The following is a 24175-nucleotide window of genomic DNA, read 5'->3' as shown; positions in this document are numbered from 1 at the left end:
AACAAACAGGATCATGCAAAGTATTATGCTGCTTAACTCAGGCTTCTGCCTGCTTTATTTTCATCCAAGTAAGGTACTGCAGCTTTAACATGTGAAGGTTAGAGGTACTCAGATACTTTCATTCAGCAGTTCACATATTTCAGTGTTACAATATTTCCCACACTGTTATTTCAAGAAATAAAACCAAAATCATATAAGCAAAATCCTATCCCTTTCAGGGATCTAACTACACATCAGAATCAGTCTCTCTAACAGCTGCTGGCCAACTAAACTGGTTCCCCAGCTTAAAACAATGCTCTCTCATTTAGGGTCACAAGATACAGCACAGTCTTTTAGCAACAGCAGTAACCATTTGTTTTGTCTTATCTGCTTGTGGTGTCCAGGCAAATCCTCTGGTACTGTGATACGTGGAGGAGCCGTCAACCCCGACACTGGAAACAGGGGAGCAGCGATACCCCCAGCCTCCAGGCTCTAAGGAGAGAGAATGAAATGCAAAACCTCTCTGCTCTAAATACCTGTGCATGTGATTAGAAGAGCAGGTGAGGGAGAACTAGAGCCATTGTAATCTGTGGTCTGGATTTTCCATCCAGCTGCCTGAGTTAATGGGAAGATGTGGAACGGATCATTTTTAGCTATTCCTGCACTTTCTGCTCTAAAATGGGGCAGAAAGCTGCCTAACATCTTTGGACTATGTCACATATCCCCCTCCCCAGCTCACACCTACTGGGGTGAGCGGCCATGGACCTCACTGGGGTGAGCGTCCTACCTGAAATACTTGAGCTAACTCCTCAGTACAACATTAAGTATTCACATGACACGAATATGAACTTTTTCCACGGCAATTATGGACAATAGGTTTCTTCATAAGAGACTATACTTGGCAAACATATTTTGTTGCTCTCTATTAGGGAACTATTTTGAAAAATAAGTGTCTAGCACACATTCTTACAACCCAGGATATGCTAAATATATTCACAAAACCAGACAATTTCTATTACCTCCCTGGGTTTTTCTACTCTATGAATCTCATATATTTACCAACCGAAAAGGGCATTTTTTTTTTCTATATTGTAAGCTACCACTATTTTTTTTTTTTTCTTATACTACAGCCTTGTAATCTTAAGGGCCATCAACCCTGTATATTAATTTGTAGTTTTACCTACATTTTCAATGAAGAGAAAAAAAAATACAACATTGCAATATTTACAAAAATGCTTTTCTAAAGGCATAGTATAGCATATACTGTAGTAGTGACATAGTCCACTCGTATAACATAAAAATCGGTCAGTTCCCAAACATTTTTCCTTTTTTTTTTTTTTTTTCTTGACTTCCAGTCCATTACACCCTCTGACTTTATTTCAACACCCGCTGCAGCCTGCAAATGACTGGACTGTTTCTTCAGCCACTGACGAGACCCTCGGTCCGGATTCTCCTTGGCTCCACAGTGTGGTCCAGAGTGGCGAGATCTGGAACTATTCAGGCGCCGTGTTGACCTTTGTTGCTTTTTCTTTTCAATCTTTGATTTCCCTTTTGGGGCCATTACCAGGCCTTTGCGTTTTGAAGACCTAGTTGCCTCTGTACAAACGTAGTCCATATTAACAACGTCATCAGGATCTGTCAACAAGTTTGTGTTTTCAGGAACTGCCACCCACTTGGCTAAAACATCTTCTGTGGTGGCCTGGCTGCGTTCACTAGTTTGATAATCTTCTGGACAACGTAAATGAAATTGAGGATCTGGATTTTTGAATCCGAGATCAGGGAGAATATTCTCAGGAGGGTGCCTATCTGTTTCTGGAATAACAGCAGCACAATCAAAGTCAATTCTTTCTCCTTCCTCTTTGTCATCAGTGAGGACATTGACTTTAAGTGTATAGGAACGTACAGCTTGCTTGGTTAGGAGGTAGGATTGATAGCCCGACTGAACCACTTTAGCAGCTTCTCCCATGTCCTGGTAGCGTCTTTGTTGCTGTCCTTTATTTCTTTTTCCACTCAGTGCAGCTGCTAATTCAACTTCTTTGGAGTTGAGTTGCGACTCCATGTCTGTCATTTGTTTCAGAGCAAAGTTTAACTCTGTTTCATTTTTTCTATTCTTGACCTGCAGCTGCAGGTGCTCCTCTCGGGTCTTGTTCAGCTCCAGCAGCAGCCGGGCCCCCTCATTTGCCGTGTGGTCCAGCTGCTTGTGGATATCGGCCATCTCGCTTTCATAGCGCAATGTCAGGCAGACCACCTGACGGACGGACACCTCCTCCATTTCGGCGCACTGTATCTCGCGCTCAGCCATCTGCTTCTGCAGCTCTTCCTGTATTTCTAGCTTTTCCTGGATCAATTGCTTCTCCACTTTTGCTGCTTGGTGAAGCTTCTTATCACCTTCACTGATCTGGTCAGTCAAGTCTAAATTTTTCTGTTTCAGAATTACATTCTCTCTCTTTACAGTCTCTAAATTACTCAGGGCATTCTCATAGGTTTCTTTCAATATTCCCAGCTCTGTGTTCAGACCGTGGCCCTCCAGGAGTGAGTTTTGCACCTCTGTGCTGAGCGTGTGAACCTCTTGCAGAGCCTTCCCGTATTTCTGTTTTAGGATAGCAATCGATTTGTCAGACTTAGGGCCTCATGCAGTAAGCGACGATTATGTGAAATCGGCAAGCTTACCGATTAGTCATGTTATTGGCGTTTTTTCCTCTCCGTATGCAGTAAGTGCCGAATACATTCAAAATCAACCCGAAAACAAATCCGCCCACTCTCACGATGATTAGCCGATCACACACAGGTGTATCGGCGTGCGTGGCGCGGTGCTGATAGGTTGCCCAATCACAAATCTTGCTGAAGCAGGCGATACAAGCATGTTTTGGATTGCGCGCCATATTTAAAGGCAACGTGTACTGCTAATCATTCTCTGTGTTGTTGGGAGTGAGAGAGAGAGAGACGCACAGAGCTGGACGATTGAAGATTTGCATATTGACTGAGAGACTTGTTGTGTATTGGGTGAGCTTTGTCCATTGTTGTTTTGTTTACATCTTTGTCTTGTTTTATATGTGGAAGTGTTTCGTGTGATTGGCTGTACATTTATTGTCTGTTTTTTGTGAGTGCTGGAAGTATGCCCGCAAAGCGTGGGAAGAGTGATGCTGGTGGGAGTGGGAGTGCTACTCGTGGGAGTACGCGTCGGAGTGAACGTACTGTTCAGGGGAGTGATGTTGCTGAGAGTGAGAGTGGTGTTGCAGGGAGTGGGAGTGCTGTTGCTGGGAGTGGGAGTGCTGTTGCTGGGAGTGGGAGTGCTGTTGCTGGGAGTGGGAGTGCTGGTGCTGGGAGTGGGAGTGCTGTTGCTGGGAGTGGGAGTGCTGTTGCTGGGAGTGGGAGTGCTGGTGCTGGGAGTGCTGGTGCTAGGAGTGTGAGTGCTGGTGCTAGGAGTGTGAGTGCTGGTGCTAGGAGTGGGAGTGCTGGTGCTGGGAGTGCTGCTGGTGGCGCAGTTGCTGATGGGGTGGATGGTGGTGGCGTGCTTGCTGGTGGGCAGCTTTTGGAGGCTCTTCCATTGGAAGAAGGAGAGTCCAGTCAGCACCAGCCAAGCTCTGACCCTAAACCTGCTCGGAAGAAACGTGTGGAGAAGCCACGTAATCCTCGCTTCAATGACCAGGAAAATACAGCTCTTGTCACTGGCATTCTGGAGCACTATGACAGTATATATGGACATTTACTAGGTAAGTGTACATTTACATTTATTATTCAAATACATGTGATCCTAGGTCATCTGAGTTTTGTTCATATGCAAATATGGCTTCACAATATCTTTCTATGTTAATTAGTCTGGAAACACAGCTTTTTAGCATGCCTTACAAGGACAACTAAACACAGGCGGTCAATTTGCCATAACTGCATACAATATGAATGCAACCTTGCTTACATGTATAGGTTTAGTAGTGAATGCTCATGTGCTTCACATATTACACATAAAACAGCATGTTTGCTATCTCTTGGAACAGCTAGCAGTGTAGGAAACTGGTGCTTATATTATTATTCATTTACCTCATATATTTTATATGTTTTTCAAGGGCGGACAAGTTCAGCAAGCAGAAAAGAAATGTGGGACACAATAGTCATTGGTGTCAATGCGTGTGGGAATCATGTGAGGGACAAGCGGAATTGTCACAAGAGATTTGATGATATTAGGTCCAAATTGAAAAAGAAAATACAACACCAACGCGTGCATGCTACTGGCACTGGAGGTGGGCCCACACCACAACGTCTCATATTAAGTCCATTGGAGGAGCTGCTTCGGGCAAAATTACTTCCCGTCGTCGTGGAAGGCTTACCTGGTGACCGTGATATAGGAATTTACCCCTCACAATTTCCACCAGGTGAGAAATATTACTGTACTAGGCGTGTCGTTGCTTACAGTTATTTTGCATAGTTACACTTCTTTTTATACTGTCTTCACAATATACGCATACCTGCATCTATATATGTATATGTCTGATTCTGTATACATATATATCTCAAAATAGACATATATGTTGTAGTCCTACTAAAAGCAGTAACTAATATAGCACGTGCCATTGCGTGCTCATTTACATGTGAATTCCCAAAATGCATTGCTGCAGTGGAAGCAATTGATGGTGGGCGAAGATGGGGAACAACAGGGTAGTACACATGTGTAACACATGTTAATCAGAAATTATTACTAGCTACAGGTACAGAACAGAAATATGTAGAATATTATTGTGTATTTATTTATTTTACTCCGACAAACATGACATTACTGCCTATTTTAAGCATGCATCAAATATATTGCATGCAACGGCCTACAAACATCACTTGCACTAACACATCTATAGTTGTTTATGAAAAGGTCCATTTTTGCTTTAAGTCATATACAGACAGCATAATGAGGCACACGTATCATATTTTATGTCATTGTTTTCATAACTTCAAAACTGCACACGACTATTTAGCTCATCTACCATTGTGTTAAAGCAGCTGCAATTAATATCTCATCACAGCATACACTTCAACAGAGGGGGTGGGGTTCAGCACACACACTAATTACAGCCTCATTTTAGGGGCAACTTAGTTCACACCATTTTCACCTGTTTCAAGTAATTGAAAGGTGTGGCTCATTAGGCTTTTTGGGGAAGGGAATACCGTTCTTACAACCTGACTAGCACAACTGAAGTTAATCACACTCATTTGAAAGCTTCACTTTAGCTACTAAATGCCCCAACAACTCATTACTTATCAAACCGTACGTCACACATTAGTTCACTCATATCTATAGTTGAACTACTATCAACGACACATTATCACACACTGCATGTCTTGTCTTGTTTAGTCACAGCCACATTCATGTGTGCCACATCTTATATTAATGTACCACACATATCCTCTACCAAAAACAACACTTTTTGCAATATGACCACCTTCATGATAACCATTGTGAATGGTCATCTCATGATAGTTATGTACATTATGATACTGATATCACTACACAACATATGATTTTTATGTACAAATTTAATGTATTTTTCCTCACGCATTACTGCAGAACCATAGTATGTTGTATGTTAGGGAACTCAAAACTTCTAAGTACACAGGCATGTACATTGTTATTACAACTATTTATGTTCACTTTCACACACACATTTTGGGTTAAGGAAATTATGCTGTTAGATACTCATAAATACAGAACATACAATAACTGTTTGTTCAATATTTACACATGTAAATGTAAAACTTATGTTATTGTTATATATAGTTGCCCCTGAAGGACATGTGTCACCTGAGACTGAACAAGTGTCTTCACCTGGGTCAGCCAGCTCAACACACCTAGAAGGTGAGTGTATCAGTTGGTGGCCATATAATATGTGCTCTTCTATATGTTATGTTGTCATGTTCATTATTTGTTTTGCACATCTTCTTTAAATAGGATTACTTAGTGTCAGTGAAAATGAAGTGTAAGGCAACTTGTATTGTGTTAGTGATGTTAACTATCATGTAGGAGTTTTGAGTTTACAGCAAGTTTTCATTCACTCATATTTCATACTGAGTCCAAACATTATTCTTAAGTCAAGGTAGTTTTTAATGTGAGGTTATAAAACGTATGGAAACATGTTAGTTGTTACTTATGACACAGTACAATTACATAGTAACACAGCAGAGATTAACATGACATTTAATAATTTGTACATTTATTTGTAGAACATGATGAAGAGGATTATGATGATGATGATGATGACGCCACCGCCATACACACACAAATAGAAGCAAGTGACCATGAAGACGTTCCAATTGAAACTGTTTTACCGGCAAATCGTCCAGCAAATACGACATACGATGCAATTGTAGCTTCTGAGGGAAAAATTGTGGAAGCAGAAAATCGTCGCCATTCTGACTTCATGACAGTGCTGGAAAGGATGATTGCACTGCAGGAAGAAACAGTTTCACAATTGGCACATCTCCACAGAGTCTTCATTGAAGTGCCGAAACAGTTGCAAAAAATCAACACCTCATTCGAAGCATTAGTTGTTCAGCAAACACAAGCTAATTACTGGAGAATGACTAATGTACCACAATTCAACACCTCCCAGCCAGGATCTGTTCATGCAGGTCAGTTTTCACCACATTCATCTGATATTCATTCACCAGGCCCAAATGTTACCGGTCAAGTAGCAGAGATTGCTGTGCAGGTTCCTGACGACATACTACCACTGCCATCTGTACAAAATCAGCAGCTGACACCTACAAAGGAGCCCACAAAAACAAAATACAAGCAGTTACTACTGACCAGTTTTTGGTCAAAAACAACAAAAGACACACATGAAACAGACCAACCATCACTTGTGCAGTGTCTACCAACTTGCTCACAGTCACTACCCAAAAGCCCTGTAGGTGAATCACTGCCCAAAAGCCCTGTAGGTGAATCACTGCCCAAAAGCCCTGTAGGTGAATCACTGCCCAAAATCCCTGTAGGTGAATCACTGGCCACAAGCCCTGTAGGTGAGTCACTGGCCACAAGCCCCGTAGGTGAACAGTCACTGCCCAAAAGCCCTGTAGGTGAGTCACTGCCCACAAGCCCTGCCCGTGAAGTGCCAGAGGCCACTCAAAGTGGCTCTGCTGTGCCTAAAGTTGGTGGCAAAAGAAAAAGGAAAATTCAAGAGACAACAAGCAGGCCTGTTACTCGCTCGCAAAAGGAACAAAAAAAATAAATGTTATAATTCAGAAAATATGTCTTTGGCCTTGTTTTGTTGACTTCACATTATCTAATTACTATTGTATGTATGCTGAAGACTGTGTTGTTTCCAAACTTTCAAGTATGTTCTTGTACACGTGAAGTTTTGGAAATGTTAACACTCAATTAATGAATAGTGTTATAAATATTTATGTATTAATCGTCTGTTCAGTAATGGTCCACCTGGAACCAGTTGCAAAGTTTAGAGAAGCTGCCATTGACTTTGCAGCAAAACATTGCATTTGGGTGTGTTAATTGATGTAAGAATTGCATATGCATATTAGTCACATGCATTTATAAAAACACCTAAGTAACTGCAAACATCTTTCTTGTACGTGTACAGCAGGATTATGTGTAAATTATTACTTACCTTTGCCTTGCTTGGGCATTCTAATTTTGTCCTTTAATCATTTGTGTGTTCTTGTTTCAATAACATCTCAGAATGTATAAAAATATATATACACAGACACTGTGTGTGTATGTATATGTATATGTATGTGTATATGTATGTGTATATATATATGTGTGTGTATATATATATATGTATGTATATATATATATATATATGTATGTATATGTGTATATATGTGTATGTATATATATATATGTGTGTATATATATATATGTGTATATATATATATATATGTGTATATATATATATGTGTATATATATATATGTGTATATATATATATATATATGTATATATATATATAGTACTATATAAACTGGTATACATGTATTTTACAAACTAATACACTTCATGCTTCCTTGTGAAAGCACACTATTTTAATAATACAGGCATAATGTTTGAGAAATATCCTAAGTATGAGACTCTAACAGTATTGTGCTTAAACAAATGTTTATTACTTCATTCAATCATGTTTCTCACCATTTAAATAGGTTTCATACAAGGTATACTTACTGCCATCAATGTTGTGTGTACTCCTGCAATATTAAAAAAAATAAAATATAATATATAAATATATATATTTTTATAAGAGAGATATATTTAGATATATATATATACACACGTATTTAAACTCATGCAGACAGGGAGTTAACCAGACTTTCACATACACACAGAAATGTAAGCGGGGAAAAAACATTTCTTTTTGCAGGTGTGTGTTTGTACTGATATGCCTGGCTAAGAAATATTTTCACACAGTGGTCTTTGTTACTGTTCAAAAAAACACTATGTGAACGCATTCAAATTCTAGGGATGTTTTTCACAAACGAGATAAAAGAAGGAGAAATGTTTCTCCCACAGTCCCATATCACAAACCACAACTGTTAACCCAATTAGACAAACAAATCCAATTGGCGTTTGAAATAAGGAGTCAAAGTAGTTAGTTTTGTTGACCTTGACAAGGAAAAACAGGAGTTTGTTAGCCATTCAGCACATTCATTTTGATGAGCAAATAACACAGACCTGCACACAGCTTTTGTGCTACTCAGACATGGCTGATGAATTCGTTAACAATATTAATCCCCTTTTAGGGTATAAGTACATGATCTGTGAAGCCATCTTGAACAGTCGCGGACAGAAAGCAAGCACACGCCAAATCGATGATTTCATTCGAGCAAAATATCCTTATTACCAAGACCGTAAGCATGCACGGAATTTTAATTCCTCAATAAGATTCACTTTATCAAGTAATGAATTTTTTGAACGTGACCAGGATAAGCTACAACACACCTATGGTTTCTGGAAGATTGCCCCGGAAAAACAATTTCTCCTGAAAGACGGCACTTATATTGTCGTGAAAGGCATATTTATTCCTAATGGCAATAGCAATGTATCCGCTACTACTGATCCGTTTGAATCGATACGTGCTGCAATATCTGCAGCCTCCATTCCTGAAACCCACATTGTACAAGAACAAAAGTACTATGATTATGTACCAAGCCTTCCAGCTGAAAATGCATTGGAATGGGAACCCGAAGAAATGAACCTACCTCCCGACCAATTATTTGAAGAAAGCAGTGGCGATTCCTATGAGCGCATCCTGGAGGAGATATGTGTCATACTGGATTCAGCGGTTGGGTCAAGCGTGGATGAAAATGCCTTGTATTTCTGGAGCGACCAGTTGCAGCCAGGCGAAGAGTTAATTCTAGAAGAATGGTAAATATAACAATCGTTATGCGTTGACTCTGCGTTTAAATTTTTTTTTTTTTTGTAACCACCATTTTCACTTTCAATGCGTGGATACAGCGTAACATTGCAGACTGCATAACATGTAGCGATCACAAACAAATTGTTTCCTAATACAATATAGTAGAACCTGAAAGAGTAGTACACATTGCTGACGGTATACATATACGTACTTTCCTATCCCTTTAAACATATTAGCAACATTTTTCCATAACTCTAACACATACCTGTTTTGTTATCATGCAACATCTACAACATTGAAAACCGGGTCCACCACGTATGACGTGGGACCCTTGTCATGGGCCAAGGCGTCCTTAAAAAGGATTACTGATGTAAGTCCCGCCCCCAAGCGACGTGCGCGCCTCAAAGCCTATTGGCTGTCATGTTTTGTTATAGTAACGGTAACTGCAGTGTGTGATGCGTGCGGCTCAGTGTTTGTAGGCGTACCCTGGGCGTTAGCCGAATGTTAATTGAGTGGGAGGAGTGTTAGCGTGCGTTTCACGCTGGCTTAACATGACGTCACACGTATTGCATTTGCGCATTGTGTTATCGGCCGTCCTTTCTGTCCAAACACGTCTGGTTTAAAAGAATACAGATGTACTCGTTTAGAATGATTTTAGTTTCATCTTCATTGTATTTGAAATAAAGATGTGATGTTTACTGGTATTTTCTACATGTATTGAACGCACAACGTTCGCTTTGTTTTGCGCATGCGCTAACAGTTAGTGGAGCCAAGCGTGAAGTGCGTGCGCACACTAAGATGTGCGCGCACATTTTTCAGTATACAGGCAACGTTCACTTCATATACATAGTTATGGCTGCTACAAATGATAATAAAAATTACATACTGATGTACACTTGTAGTTGTAACATATAAATGAGTGACGTGTGTATGTACACAATCATATAGAGCTGTGTAACGCGTTGTCACGGATACATATATAGTAAGGTGCCATCTTTGACCATCATGTGTTTGCTGTATTTCAGAGATGTCGGGGAAGATACAATCGGATCAATGTATGATTTCAGAAGAGTCTACCTTTATATGAGATGATTGTGAGGAGGAGCCACCGACTACTATACTACATATGGAACTAATTTTATATTGCTTGCAGCGCTTATTAACAAACAATTAAAAAAGTGATACCCTTATGCCTATATTGCATAAGCACTTAATTAACATAATGATGTTGCAAAATAGTGCCTCTTGAATTTTTCTTGAGTGTTCTTTAATGACTACTAACATTTTATGACATGGTGTGTTTTTTATATAACAACCATTCCCACTCTGCTAACACATTTGTGTATTCTATTGTGTAATGGAACGTATGACTGTCGAAACTATGTAACAATAATAATAATAATAATATGAGCATGTTCATGTATAGGGCTGCTAGTTGTACGCAGCGATTTACAGACACATGTTTCAGCCTGAGGTCCCTGGCCCGTGGAACGTACAAATGTTTTTTTGCCGCATGAGGCACAGGGAGATAAAGTGACTTGGCCAAGGTCACAAGGAGCCCACACCGGGAATTGAACCAGACTCCCCTGCTTCAAACTATCAGTGCCAGTGTGTGTCTTTACTCACTGAGCCACTCCTTCTCCCAATGTAAAGGACACTTACAACCAAGTAGCCATTTATATTTAAAATCTCTTGTTACATATGTATGTAGATAAAATGGTTTGGGACTGTAGCAAATAATGTTACTGGCCAGATGTTATGGTCCCCTCCAATGCATGATGTTCTGAATATGACATCACCATCATGTTATGAAGTACGTTTCTGTGTATATTTCATTAACCTAACTAACTATAGTTTACGGTGTTTATTAATCGTTTAAAAATACATAGTATAGTCAATATGATGATATAAGCTACCATAATAAAGCTGGTGTTATCATTTGTCGGTGTTATACATGGATCCTACACCAATTGATAGAGACACAAACAGTTGTCTTAAAAAGTGTGTCTATGCTAGTGATGAATGTGCTCCCGTAAGTAAACAAATAAGTACAGTTATCCCCTTTTCTCCAAACACCTCTATATTACATGAATGGAAATTATAAGGAAACATACATAAAATGTGATGAAATGTGAGTAATCATTTTGTAATACAATGCACATGAAACCTCAAGAGTAGCTAAATGCATATACATGATACAGAAAGTACATATATGTAACATTTGTGTTTACACCAATATGTTGGGTTTTTAGTTCAAATAATTATAGGAAGATTGAGGTAGCCACATCTTATGAGAGATGTCAGCAAATATACATACCATGATCAGTCATACTGCAAATATACCTATAATGCAAAGGAACAATATATAAATTGCAAACATTGACATGCCATCTTCAGTACCGTAAACAACACATCAAAGTGTGTATTTGGTGTTAAATGTGCAACACCATGTATATTTAATGACATTCAAAATGTAAATGAGCCTGGTGTACACATCATATGGATGTACATGTTACACTGCACCAATAACATTGTATGTAAGCATACTAGAAGCATGAATGAGTATGGGCATAATATGTGTATTGTGTTAGCATAAGGAACAACACAATGCTAAAATATTAGTGCTTTGTTACCCCAGTTGTATTCACATACACACAACTAAAGTACAATTGAAGAGGGATTATATAACCTGTGCAACAATAACATACCGGTGCCACATCCCTTTGTGCACACAGCAGAGAAAAGAAAGGTGTGCAACCCATATTCATCTGTGTCCTAACAGAAGGTTATATAAAAAAAAATTATTGTTAAGATAACATAATGTAAGTATAAAAGTAGAACTTGGAACATATCTGTTTTTACTTACAAGAAAAAAATGAATTGATGAGATTCTGGCGTGTCTGGCCACCACTGGCTGTTTGTTCATTTTCAGCAGCTACATGGGTGGGATGCTCGTCTACCAAAGGCTCAGCTAGGTCTGATTGTACATTGTGCCTGAGTGCAACATTGTGCAAAATGCAACAGGCAAGGATAATATCAGACACTTTTTGAGGCTTGTATAGAAGAGCCCCACCAGTTCTGTCCAGACACCTAAATCTGGTCTTGAGTAGGCCAAATGTCCTCTCTATAACAGATCTTGTAGATATATGGGCTGCATTGTACCTCTCCTCTGCTTCAGTTTGAGGGTTTAGCACCGGAGTCAAGAGCCACGGCCTAATTCCGTATCCTGAGTCACCTATAATGAATGGAGCACACATAAGCTTACATTAGTGATCAAATTCTACAATGCCAACATTCCTAAATAAAAATGTGTTTTGTGTTATAACATGTAAATGTGTACTCACCCAGCAGCCAACCATATTCAAAATGTCCCTCTTCGAACGCATGGAAGACTGAAGAGTTCCTCAGGATGGAGGAATCGTGACTGGAACCAGGGAATTTGGGTACCACATGCATTATCCTCATCGTCGCATCACATACCACCTGTACATTGAGTGAATGGTAGTGCTTCCGATTGCGGTACACATGCTCACTCTGACTAGGTGCAATCAAAGCAACATGTGTGCAATCGATTGCACCCAGCACACATGGTATCCCTGCTATATTATAAAAGCCAGTCCTGACTTCCAGCCACTCTGTCGCCTCTGTAGGAAAATGAATATAATTCCTAGCGCGTCTATTGAGTGCATAGAGAAACTGGGTCAAGGCCCGCGAGAATGTAGATTGCGAGACCCCGCCCACTATGCCCACAGTTGTCTGGTATGACGCGGAAGCAAGATAATGTAATGAGCACAGCATTTTAACAAGCCCAGGGACTGCACGACCTCTGGCTGTGAAAAAATCTAAATCTCCCCTTATCTCCTGATAAAGAGCTAAGATTGCTGCTGAACTCAAACGATAGCGACTTACAATCTCCTCCTCACTCATCCCATCTAACAGGGTTCTCTCCCTGTACAGACGCGGACGAGGCACAACTTGTCTCCTCTGTCTTCTCCTCTGATCTCCTGTCCCTCTCCCTGTCCCTCGGCCTGTCCCTCTCCCTGTCCCTGTCGTATCCGCGTCACTGTCCCTGTCACTGTCCCTCGGTGTGTCCCTCCCTTGCCCTATATGATTGTCTTCATCATCAAACATGTCATAGAAAAGAATGTTCCTCCGTCTCCTAAACAATCTCAACATTTTGAAATGAGTAGCTGTGAATGAGCAGGTAATGGGCGTCCTTTAAATAGGTATAATGATGTCAGGTGACATAGTAAAATGCAAGGTTTTACATGAACATAATAAAGTACTTGTGTGGCAAGCTGTGTGCAGTTGTTGTGTGTATTCTGCAGGGAATGATGATATTTGCCAATGATGTGACGTGATGCTTTGTAGAAACATTGCTTGCAAATAAATAGTTGCATGTGCAATGCATGTAAAACTTGTGAACGCAAGAGTCAGTCATGTAATGAGACAAAAAGGCTGAGATTGATGTGGGAAAAGTTTTGTGTAACGTGTAATTAGCCATGTTATTGTGACATGTTGCCAACAATGAATAGTCGTGTGCATATGCATGCATTTCTGTAAGGAGGATAGTTGGTATAGAATGAGTTAACAAGGTGTCCCAATGATGAATTACTGTACATGTGTGTATAAGTTAGGTTGAAGTGCTTGTAATGCTACGGTTACAATGTAAACATGCAATGTGATTGAGCGTCCAATAAGTGACGTCATGAAAATAGGGAGGACCAAACGTAGATGTAAACATGAGAATTTAGATGTACATGAACGTTTAAAGATGCGTGACACATTACAAGCATTGTGTAATGTAAAGGAACATGAATATACGGTGTATGTGTGACATGTGTGACATGTGTAACATCATGTAAACAATTGTCGATCAATGCAGTAAAATGTGTGCTATGATGTGAGGTTCTCCTTTAAGAGTTGAGTATAGTATTTTCCCTTGCCACATCATCACATGATGAGTAATGTGACCCGCAAATGCTGCAAACATGTAAAAGTATAATGTTATGCAAATAATACACGTCAGCCGTGACACAATGCAGGGAATGCCCCCCACACTGTAATGCAAATGACGTTTGTATTGTGAGCAATGAAACGTAAACAGTACTATACTGTTATACGTCCCCGCTCCATTGACTCCATTGATGTACAGAAGATTTTTTTTTTCTAAGTGCCGTTCCGGCAGCCTTAGCGATCGTTCTCCCGTCCAAACTGCCAACTTTAGTTGGCGGGAGAAATCGGCCATAACATCTCAATTTCGTAGTGCCGATCAGCCCCGATAAGCTGTTTTTTTTTGTTGAATCCAGCCGATTTAAAAAAGTGGCGATCAGTGGCGAAAACAGGCTTATCGGCAGCCGACTGGCCATAACAAAATAATCGGCTCCGAAACCTGGCGAAATCAAGCACTTATCGGCGCTTACTGAATCTCAAACCCAATTTTGGCTATAAAATGGTGATAATTCCCTTATCAACGCTTACTGCATGAGGCCCTTAATCTGTTTTTCCTCTATGGTGGCAATTACGGTGTTGGCCTTTTTCAGACTAGTCGTCACCTCTTCCAGCTCACTCCGTAAGAGAGACTCTGTTTTCTTCAAAGTCTCGTGCTCTTGTAAAGCTGGAAGTATACACCTCTGTAACTCGGCGTTCGCTTCTCGCTCCTTGTTCCAACATTCTCGCACCTTATTGTTAGATTCTTGTTCCTTCTTCCAACATTCTCGCTCCTTCATCAATCCCTGCCGCAGGACTTCATAATCATGGCGGGCAGCTTGGAGTGCAGAAACCAAAGCCTCTTTATCCTGGTTCAAGGATTCAGCTTCCCTTTTCTCCTCCTTTTCCTTTGCCACTGTTCCCGTGACAATTCTGCTAGTCACTCCGGTCTGCAGCACATCTCGGCGCCTTTCTGACGCATGTCCTGACAGCGCAGGTTCAAGTGGCTCGGTCACTTCCCCTGTGACTTGAGGAACAGTTTTCTTTTTCTTCTTTCTTTTTGCTTTATTAGCTCCAGAGATATCAGTGGTACTGGGCACAAGCTCACTGGTATCAGCTTCCACATCTTGCTTGCACTCATAGGGCGTTGCTTGTTTTTGCAGCTGTTTGTCTTTGAAAATTTTGGGGCACACATCTTCCATGTGACCTACTTTATGACAGGCCCAGCATACTAAATTCATCTGTGGGTACGGCTCTCCTCCAGGGGCCACATATGAGTCGTCATCATCATCATCATCGTATGGCCTGAAGGGACACTGTTTTTCATGATTATGTACATTACAAAACAAACATTTCACGTCGGCCATTTTAGAAACCCGGCAGGGACAATCTGCTAGCTGCAATTTCACTCACTTCAGCAACTTGCATACAGCACTTGCTAGCTGCAAATTCACTCACTTCAGCAAAAGGCATAAGCTTTACAAACAGCACTTGCTAGATGCAATTTTTTTTTTTTCTTCAGCAAAACATTTTGGTTTTCTGTTTGGGTTCAGGGTGCTATTGCATCCACACTTCGCACATTCTCTGTGTATGCTAGAAGCACAACTGATATACACAGTGGGACAGACTTCACTCATAGCATCTGTACTTTAGTTCAGCTGGGCGGCCATTTTAAACCCCCGCATTTCTTTGCAAACCCACAGACTTTTTAGTGTCGACCCGCATTCTCCACCATGTGACAAACGCCCCTCTTTTGTAGTGCTGACGTCTGTCTGGGTTCTTCCCGACACAGTCTTCTAGGGTTAATTATACAACAAACAGGATCATGCAAAGTATTATGCTGCTTAACTCAGGCTTCTGCCTGCTTTATTTTCATCCAAGTAAGGTACTGCAGCTTTAACATGTGAAGGTTAGAGGTACTCAGATACTTTCATTCAGCAGTTCACATATTTCAGTGTTACAATATTTCCCACACTGTTATTTCAAGAAATAAAACCAAAATCATATAAGCAAAATCCTATCCCTTTCAGGGATCTAACTACACATCAGAATCAGTCTCTCTAACAGCTGCTGGCCAACAAACTGGTTCCCCAGCTTAAAACAATGCTCTCTCATTTAGGGTCACAAGATACAGCACAGTCTTTTAGCAACAGCAGTAACCATTTGTTTTGTCTTATCTGCTTGTGGTGTCCTGGCAAATCCTCTGGTACTGTGATACGTGGAGGAGCCATCAACCCCGACACTGGAAACAGGGGAGCAGCGATACCCCCAGCCTCCAGGCTCTAAGGAGAGAGAATGAAATGCAAAACCTCTCTGCTCTAAATACCTGTGCATGTGATTAGAAGAGCAGGTGAGGGAGAACTAGAGCCATTGTAATCTGTGGTCTGGATTTTCCATCCAGCTGCCTGAGTTAATGGGAAGATGTGGAACGGATCATTTTTAGCTATTCCTGCACTTTCTGCTCTAAAATGGGGCAGAAAGCTGCCTAACATCTTTGGACTATGTCACAATATATATAATAAAAGGAGGAGAGAGCGCACGCCCCATAGCGTAACATTGTACATTTAATGGTAAAAAAGGGGAGGGGGGGAGGAAATGCACTCGCACCCAAGTCCTTAGTGACGAAATGCGTAGGGCGTTTCCCAAAGAGTTTGTGGCTGACATTACTGCATGAACGGAGAGAGTACCTTGGAGCTGTTGCTATTTTGCTTGGGACTGCTGTCACTTCCGGTTTTGCGGTTGCCTGCTGGTGAGCAGTGAGAGCTGTGGGAGGTGTATCTGGAGGGAGTCTCTGACCGTGTTGCTGATTTTTACATCATCTGGCTGCGGTGGCTCCAGTGCACCTTGCTGAACCAACGGATACACCAGAGGTGGCACCAACGGGACAGGCTGATACATTCCCTTCACAGCTTCAAGGCGATTGAGTATATCTCATAAATGCTATTATTTTTACTCTGTGAGTGCGCTTTTTATATTTTACAATCCCATAAATACTGTTTTATACTTTATCACACTAGGAGTGTGCCTGTTTTTTCTTCTTGTTTTCTGCATATATATATATATATATATATATATATATATATATATATATATATATATATATATATATATGATACCTCTACATATATATATATATATATAGGAGATCGTCTGTTTCCTGGGGCACCCCCTGCCTGACTGTCCTGGTTTGGCGCTCCCTGAGACCTGCTGGATTCGTGGCCTTACTGTGCTGCTGAACTGCAGAAGGGTGCTGTGTGTTGTGCCGCTTGCCGCTTGCAGCTTTGCCAGTTCTCCCGCTTGTCTGCCAGTCCCGGTGTTCGTGAGTTCAGGGGAGGAGGTTCACCTCTTGTTTTCCAGCGTCCTCTAATACTTACAAGTACTGTAGATATTTATTTACTGCTGGGGGATATATCGCTGAGCCTCTGGACTTGGTATTTTTATATGTATTTGGAGGGTGGGGGTATATTTTTATATGTATTGGGGGGTGGGGGTATATTTTTATATGTATTGGGGGGTTAAGTAAAAGTTGCGTGCTAAAATTTTTTTTGACGTGGTAGGCGCGCTATGGGTTGAGGGGGGGCGGGGCTGCTCCTTTCATTTGTCCTGGGCCCCATGATTTCTGTTGGCGGCCCTGCCCTTCCCTCTTCCCTTAACCCCTCCCCAAATGTGATACCACCAATTTTATGTATCAATGTATCCCCCCTTTTTTTATTATTTATCCTCTTCGCATAATTTTGAAAACTGTTCAATAAAAATGAAAGTAATAATAATAATTAAAAAATCCTTATCATTGAGTTGACATGTATCACTTTATATGTAGTCATAAGCCTCTCAGTCGTGTTTAATAGCGATAGCAGGAATATAGAAGACTCACACAGACACACACACCCATTTCCCTTACCCTTTTCCCACCCCACCCTTGAGAGCCAATAAAGATAAGGAGAGTGAAAGAAACTGACGTCAGACAAAAGGAAGTAGCCAAAGGAAATAAAACCCCTCCCAAGTCTCAACAACCCGTGTTTACAAACTAAAATGATCTAAAAACTCTTATTTTTATCTAAATTGGGTAAAAATCAAGTCATTAGTCACCCACTTTAAACATGTCACTTCCTGCTTAAACGTTGTCACAGCTACTGTATACACTTTCAGTTCTCCAATAGACAGCTACTGTATTAGTCACGGTTAGGGTGTAATTTCCAGGAACAATACTGTATGGGACGGTAACATGCAGCATACATTGTTTCTCTGCTTTATTTCCTATATGTGACTCCCCGGATCTGCACAAGATCTGCACAAGATTCCCTTCAATACTTTCAGGTAAGCCTTTATTATTTACTTAACAGACACAGCACATAATGTGTGCGTGTATATATACATTCTGTACCGTGTGTTTGTGTGTGCACAGAAAAGAGAGAAAATATACTGGTATGAGTGTGTATATATACAGTACGTATAAATGTATGAATTTGGATAGCAATATAGCTACATCTTAAAGAAAATAATATATTACTGCGTTGTACACGCAATGTACCGTTCTAGAAGTCCCTGTCTGCAAGAGATGACAATGTGCCCTCGACCCTGTGTTTTGGTTTTAAATGATGTTGGAGTATAGGAATTTTAGACCTCCTCTGAAGTCTATCTTTAGTAAAATGTTATTTAATTGCAATTTATTAAATGCATGTAGCTATTAAATATTTTTAGTTGAAAAAAAATATATATCTTAATTAATAAATTAATTGCTAGAGCTGCTGGCTATAAAATCGAAGGTGTTAAATATATACTAAAATGGTTGCGTGTGTGTTTATATGTGTATGTATATATAATTACACTCCAGGTCTTGTGAAAAGCTGACTTCCCAAGTCAGCAGGTCTTTTCATTCTAATGTTGGTCTTTCTCCCTCCTAATACAGGTAAATGAGAACTTTAATCCTAATAGGGGTATACTGTGTATTTTATCTGGTAGTGATAGGACTTGCGAACAGGGCCTGCCTTTACGTGGTTCGCAGGCTTGGGATGCTATGGCCAAAGGGTTAAACTAAATGACCCCTTCTCAAGAGAAAAACTCTTGTCATCTGTCACAAGACCTTGAGTGCCTGATATTGTTCTATTCCAATTTTTTTGCAGTTTATGCACCCAGGCAATACATTAGTTTTAGTGGAGTGCCACTATAATCTATGTATATATGTGTGTATATATACATATACATAAAACATAATAGCCTAAGTACCACATGTAAAGTATTTACAATTTACTTGCCACCTACATTGATGCATGTTTTCCATGTATGTAGATCTTTATTTGTATAGCGCCACTCATGCACGTACTGTAGTGCTTTACAGCAGTAACACACTTGACATACAGTAATACGAATAAGCATTTTCAGATAAAAGTAAACATTAGGAAAGAGTCCCTTCCCTGAAGAGCTTACAATCTAAAGTGGTAAGTAGGGAGAACTTACAGAGTCTGTAGGGGGTGTTATGATAAGTGGGCTTGTAGCGTTCGATGACATCCTAGTTAATTAGCACATTGCTTGTGCCGTTTTTGTCCCCTAACTATTCCTTTAAGCGCTCTCTATAACTGCCATAACTATTCCTATAACCGCCCTCTATAACTCCCATAACTATTCCTATAAGCGCTGTCTATAACTCCCATAACTATTCCTATAAGCGCTGTCTATAACTCCCAAAACTATTCCTATAAGCGCTGTCTATAACTCCCATAACTATTCCTATAAGCGCTGTCTATAACTCCCATAACTATTCCTATAAGCGCTCTCTATAACTCCTCCCATAACTATTCCTATAAGCGCTCTCTATAACTCCTCCCATAACTATTCCTATAAGCGCTGTCTATAACTCCTCCCATAACTATTAAGAGTTTAATGAAAACATTTTTTAAGTATTCTCTAAGGCTACAGAGCTGATTTATTAAAGCTGATTTATCCACATGTAGGATATTGCATGGATTGCTCCTTTAAGCAAAATGATAAGTAATGAACAAAGCCTGTATATTTATATTTGCAGAACAAAAGGCTCCTGATTTAGAGCTTGCTTCATAATGCAGAATTGAAAAATTAAAATGCATTAAATCACACGTTGGCTTCTTCAGGGGTGCAGTCACCATGAAAGAGACACAATCCATTTAGATAGGTACATAGATTGGGTTTAATGCTCCTGTACAATCTATATAAACGAGATTGCACAAATCTGGTCTAATAAGATGGAAATTTATAACATCCAGATAGTACCAAGAATATTTGTCTACAAATAATAATAGTACTTGCTTCTCGAACCGCAGTTATAACTGTGTAATCCCTAGAGCAGCAGAGGTGGTACCCATTTTCTTCTAACCCAGTAGAGTGAGGTTGCCCATATTCTGTTCATCTTTTATTTAATCTCACCTGGCCTCAGTAACTCATAGCCCTCAGTACATATTATTACAAAATAGATATCCATTGGTATGCTGTTAGTAGACTGTGCGCACTATAACCCATCACCTGGTTTAGCTCACACTACTAGACCTGTTGTTCTGAATAACAGAGATTGTGTGGGTTCAACCGATCTTTAAAGTAAAACAGTTAATTAATAATACTTACACGTGCCTGTTTATCTGGTGTCAGTTTGTCATTTAATAAGAAGTTTTAGCTTCCGAAAAGAACAAACTGAGTACACTGGTGTTGCTACCTCCCTACGTAAAGAATAATAATAATAGTAATACTATTAATAATAATAATATAATAATAATTAACTAAAGAGTGGTACAGATTTCTGCTTTAACATTGAGTAGTTGTATGGCCCATAATTGTTCTTTTGTATTGTAGTTGTTTGCCTGTTTGGTATAATGTATAATTTATTTTGCAGTGTATAATGTATAATTTATTTTGCAGTGTATAATGTATCATTTATTTTGCAGTGGAAATCTCTGGGGATGACGAGCAGTGATGACTACCTTCATTGTTACTGCTGCACTGAAATTATCAATCATTGTTTCACAGTTCCATGGTTCACTTTCAGGTAATTATTATATTTTCTGTATCACACATTCAATTATAAAATCAATGGGGGAATGTAACAGTACATTTTTAGTGCAATTCTGGGCAAAACAAAGCGCTCATTATTTAAAGATAATTTAGAGATCAATAATCAAATTGATTTTTGCACTTATTCACCTCAGATTTTCAATACCTTTTAAATAGATCAGTCCTTTTTAGATTACATTGTTGTGTACAGAGCTTTCCCAACGTCACATGTCTTCATGTGTCCGACTCCCAGAACTTTCCCAACATCACGTGTCTTCTTCATGTGTCCGACTCCCAGAGCTTTCCCAACATCACGTGTCTTCTTCATGTGTCCGACTCCTAGAGCTTTCCCAACCTTAAATGTCTTCTTTATGTGTCCGACTCCCAGAGCTTTCCCAACATCACATGTCTTCTTCATGTGTCCGACTACCAGAACTTTCCCAACATCACGTGTCTTTTTCATGTGTCCGACTCCCAGAACTTTCCCAACATCACGTGTCTTCTTCATGTGTCCGACTCCCAGAGCTTTCCCAACATCACGTGTCTTCTTCATGTGTCCGTCTCCTAGAGCTTTCCCAACCTTAAATGTCTTCTTCATGTGTCCGACTCCCAGAGCTTTCCCAACATCACGTGTCTTCTTCATGTGTCCGTCTCCTAGAGCTTTCCCAACCTTAAATGTCTTCTTCATGTGTCCGACTCCCAGAGCTTTCCCAACCTCATGTGTCTTTTTCATGTGTCCGTATCCTAGAGCTTTCCCAACATCACGTGTCTTCTTCATGTGTCCGTCTCCTAGAGCTTTCCCAACCTTAAATGTCTTCTTCATGTGTCCGACTCTCAGAACTTTCCCAACTTCATGTGTCTTCTTCATGTGTCCGTCTCCTAGAGCTTTCCCAACCTCATGTGTCTTCTTCACGTGTCCGACTCCCAGAACTTTCCCAACCTTAAATGTCTTCTTCATGTGTCCGACTACCAGAGTGTAAAGATTTAAAAGTGAGGAGGAGAATTGAGTGTGAGATGCGGGATTTGATCGGAACCCTGGAGAGTGATTTAAGGAGGGGAGACGCGGAGGCAGATTTAGGAAAGAGTAGAGTGATTCTGGCAGCAGCGTTTAGGATAGATTGTAGGGGAGACAGGTGAGAGGCAGGAAGGCCGGACAGCAGGAGGTTACAGTAATCAAGACGGGAGAGAATGGGGCCTGAGTCAGAGTTTTAGCAGAGGAAAGGGCATATCTTTGTTATATTGCAGAGGAAAAAGCGAGATGTTTTAGAAACATTTGAATGTGAGAGAAGAATGTGAGAGAGGAGTAGTGTGATTCCCAGGCAGCGTGCTTGGGCTACTGGGTGAATGATAGTACTTCCAACAGTAATGTGGAAGGAGGTAGTAGGGCCAGGTTTGGGAGGAAGTATGAGGAACTCTTTTGCCATGTTAAGTCTAGGTTGGAGGAGGGCCATCCAAGATGATATCGCAGAGAGTCATTCATAAACTTTGGTTTGTACAGCAGGTGTAAGGCTGAGTCCATAGAGGGGGTAGCAGGGCTCAGGCGCGCTGACGCTGAGGCTCGCCTGCTGAAATCTGCGCGATTTCATGCCCATGCAGGTGAGCCAGCAGGCGCAATCGGGAGGCAGAGGGAGACTGAGGGAGGCGGGGCAGTGACGCCGCTGGGCCAATCGCCCACGACGCACCGACGTCAACGTCACGGCGCCGACGTCACGGTGCCGTGACGTTGACGCTGCTCCACGCTGATTGGATGTTTTCAGCCGACAGCGCTCTGAAAAACAGCTTGGCTGTCGGCTGAAAAATCCAGCGCCTCAGCACGCCGGCGGACGCTCGCGTGAGCCCCCTCTAAAGACATCCTCATGGAGGATGCAGGGGCTCAGCGCGGAGCGTCAGCACGGCTCAGCGCGGCCTCCCCTGCTATGGACTCGGCCTAAGGCCGGGGGTTTGAAAAGTGAATTTGTGTGTCGTCAGCATAGAGGTGATATTCAACCTAAGAGATGTTATTACTGTAGGTCACCTAGAGAAAGTGTGTACAGAGAAAAGAGAAGAGGTCCCAGGACAGAGCCCTGGGGTACCCCCACAGAGAGATCAATAGAGGAGGAGGTGTTAGCAGAAGAGACACTGAAAGTACGATGGGAGATGTAAGAGGTGTTGATATAATACACTTTACTTATGGGTGAATTATCAGATGGTGGCACCAAACTGAGTCAGTGCATATCAGGTAGTAATATAACCTGGTGTGCAAATACTGAGGTTTAGATCAGGAGTGCGCAATCTTCATCGGCTGTGCCCCCCCTGCCTGCTCTGCCCCTGGGTCGCGTCCCCCCTTAACTTGAATGCGGCGTCAAATGACACCATGGGGTAATGTGACGTAGTGTTACGTGACCAGCAGCGTCATTTGACGCCCGTCTCCATCGAGACGCGTGGGTCCTGGTAAGTGAATTTACAGAGGCCTCGCGCTGAACAGCGCGGGGCCTCTGTAACCACCTTGCCCCCCCAGTTTGCGCACCTCTGGTTTAGATCAAGATGTGTCACCAGTCCACAACAGCGCCATCTATTGGTGTACATACAGATTGCAAGGATTTGTGTTGGACATGAGGTCTATTAGCACTAGAGGTCGGCGCACTCCCCATGGAGAAGTACTTAAACAGCTGATATTGCCGGCAAGTAAACAGGCACATAAACTGCCGGCTAGTACACAGAATGTAGGCTGTCGGCTGCAAAATAGCTGTATGCCAATAAACCATATACTCGCAGAAAATATATATGCACTAGATTTGGGGTGCGCAAAGTGGGGGGGCGCGGGAGAATTTCCAGGGGGACACAGTGGCTAGAGAGGTCCCACGCTCTCCCGCAAGGCATTTAAATTAAATGCCGTGGGGACCGTGCAAGGCCTCTGCA

The 24175-nt window shown here is 41.1% G+C and overlaps 1 protein-coding gene across 2 annotated transcripts in view; it reads left to right on the top strand.

Moving 5' to 3' along the window:
* Positions 1–16442: 16442 nt before the first annotated feature.
* LOC142498856 (butyrophilin subfamily 2 member A1-like) overlaps positions 16443–24175 on the top strand; it is a 44467-nt gene continuing 36734 nt past the window's right edge. The window contains exons 1-3 of one of the 2 annotated variants that reach the window (XM_075607457.1): positions 16443–16610; positions 18547–18577; positions 21172–21272. In XM_075607457.1, the coding sequence (XP_075463572.1) occupies positions 21200–21272 (73 nt within the window). In that variant the 5' untranslated portion in view covers positions 16443–16610; positions 18547–18577; positions 21172–21199. Of the gene's footprint in view, positions 16611–17808; positions 18578–21171; positions 21273–24175 lie in introns of those variants that run through there. The other variant, XM_075607458.1, reaches the window with a different exon arrangement.

This window comes from Ascaphus truei, chromosome 7, assembly GCF_040206685.1.
Source record: "Ascaphus truei isolate aAscTru1 chromosome 7, aAscTru1.hap1, whole genome shotgun sequence".
NCBI classification, from domain to species: domain Eukaryota; kingdom Metazoa; phylum Chordata; class Amphibia; order Anura; family Ascaphidae; genus Ascaphus; species Ascaphus truei.
The sequence above is the reverse complement of the archived record's forward strand: the minus strand, read 5'-3'. Positions and strand labels throughout refer to the sequence as shown.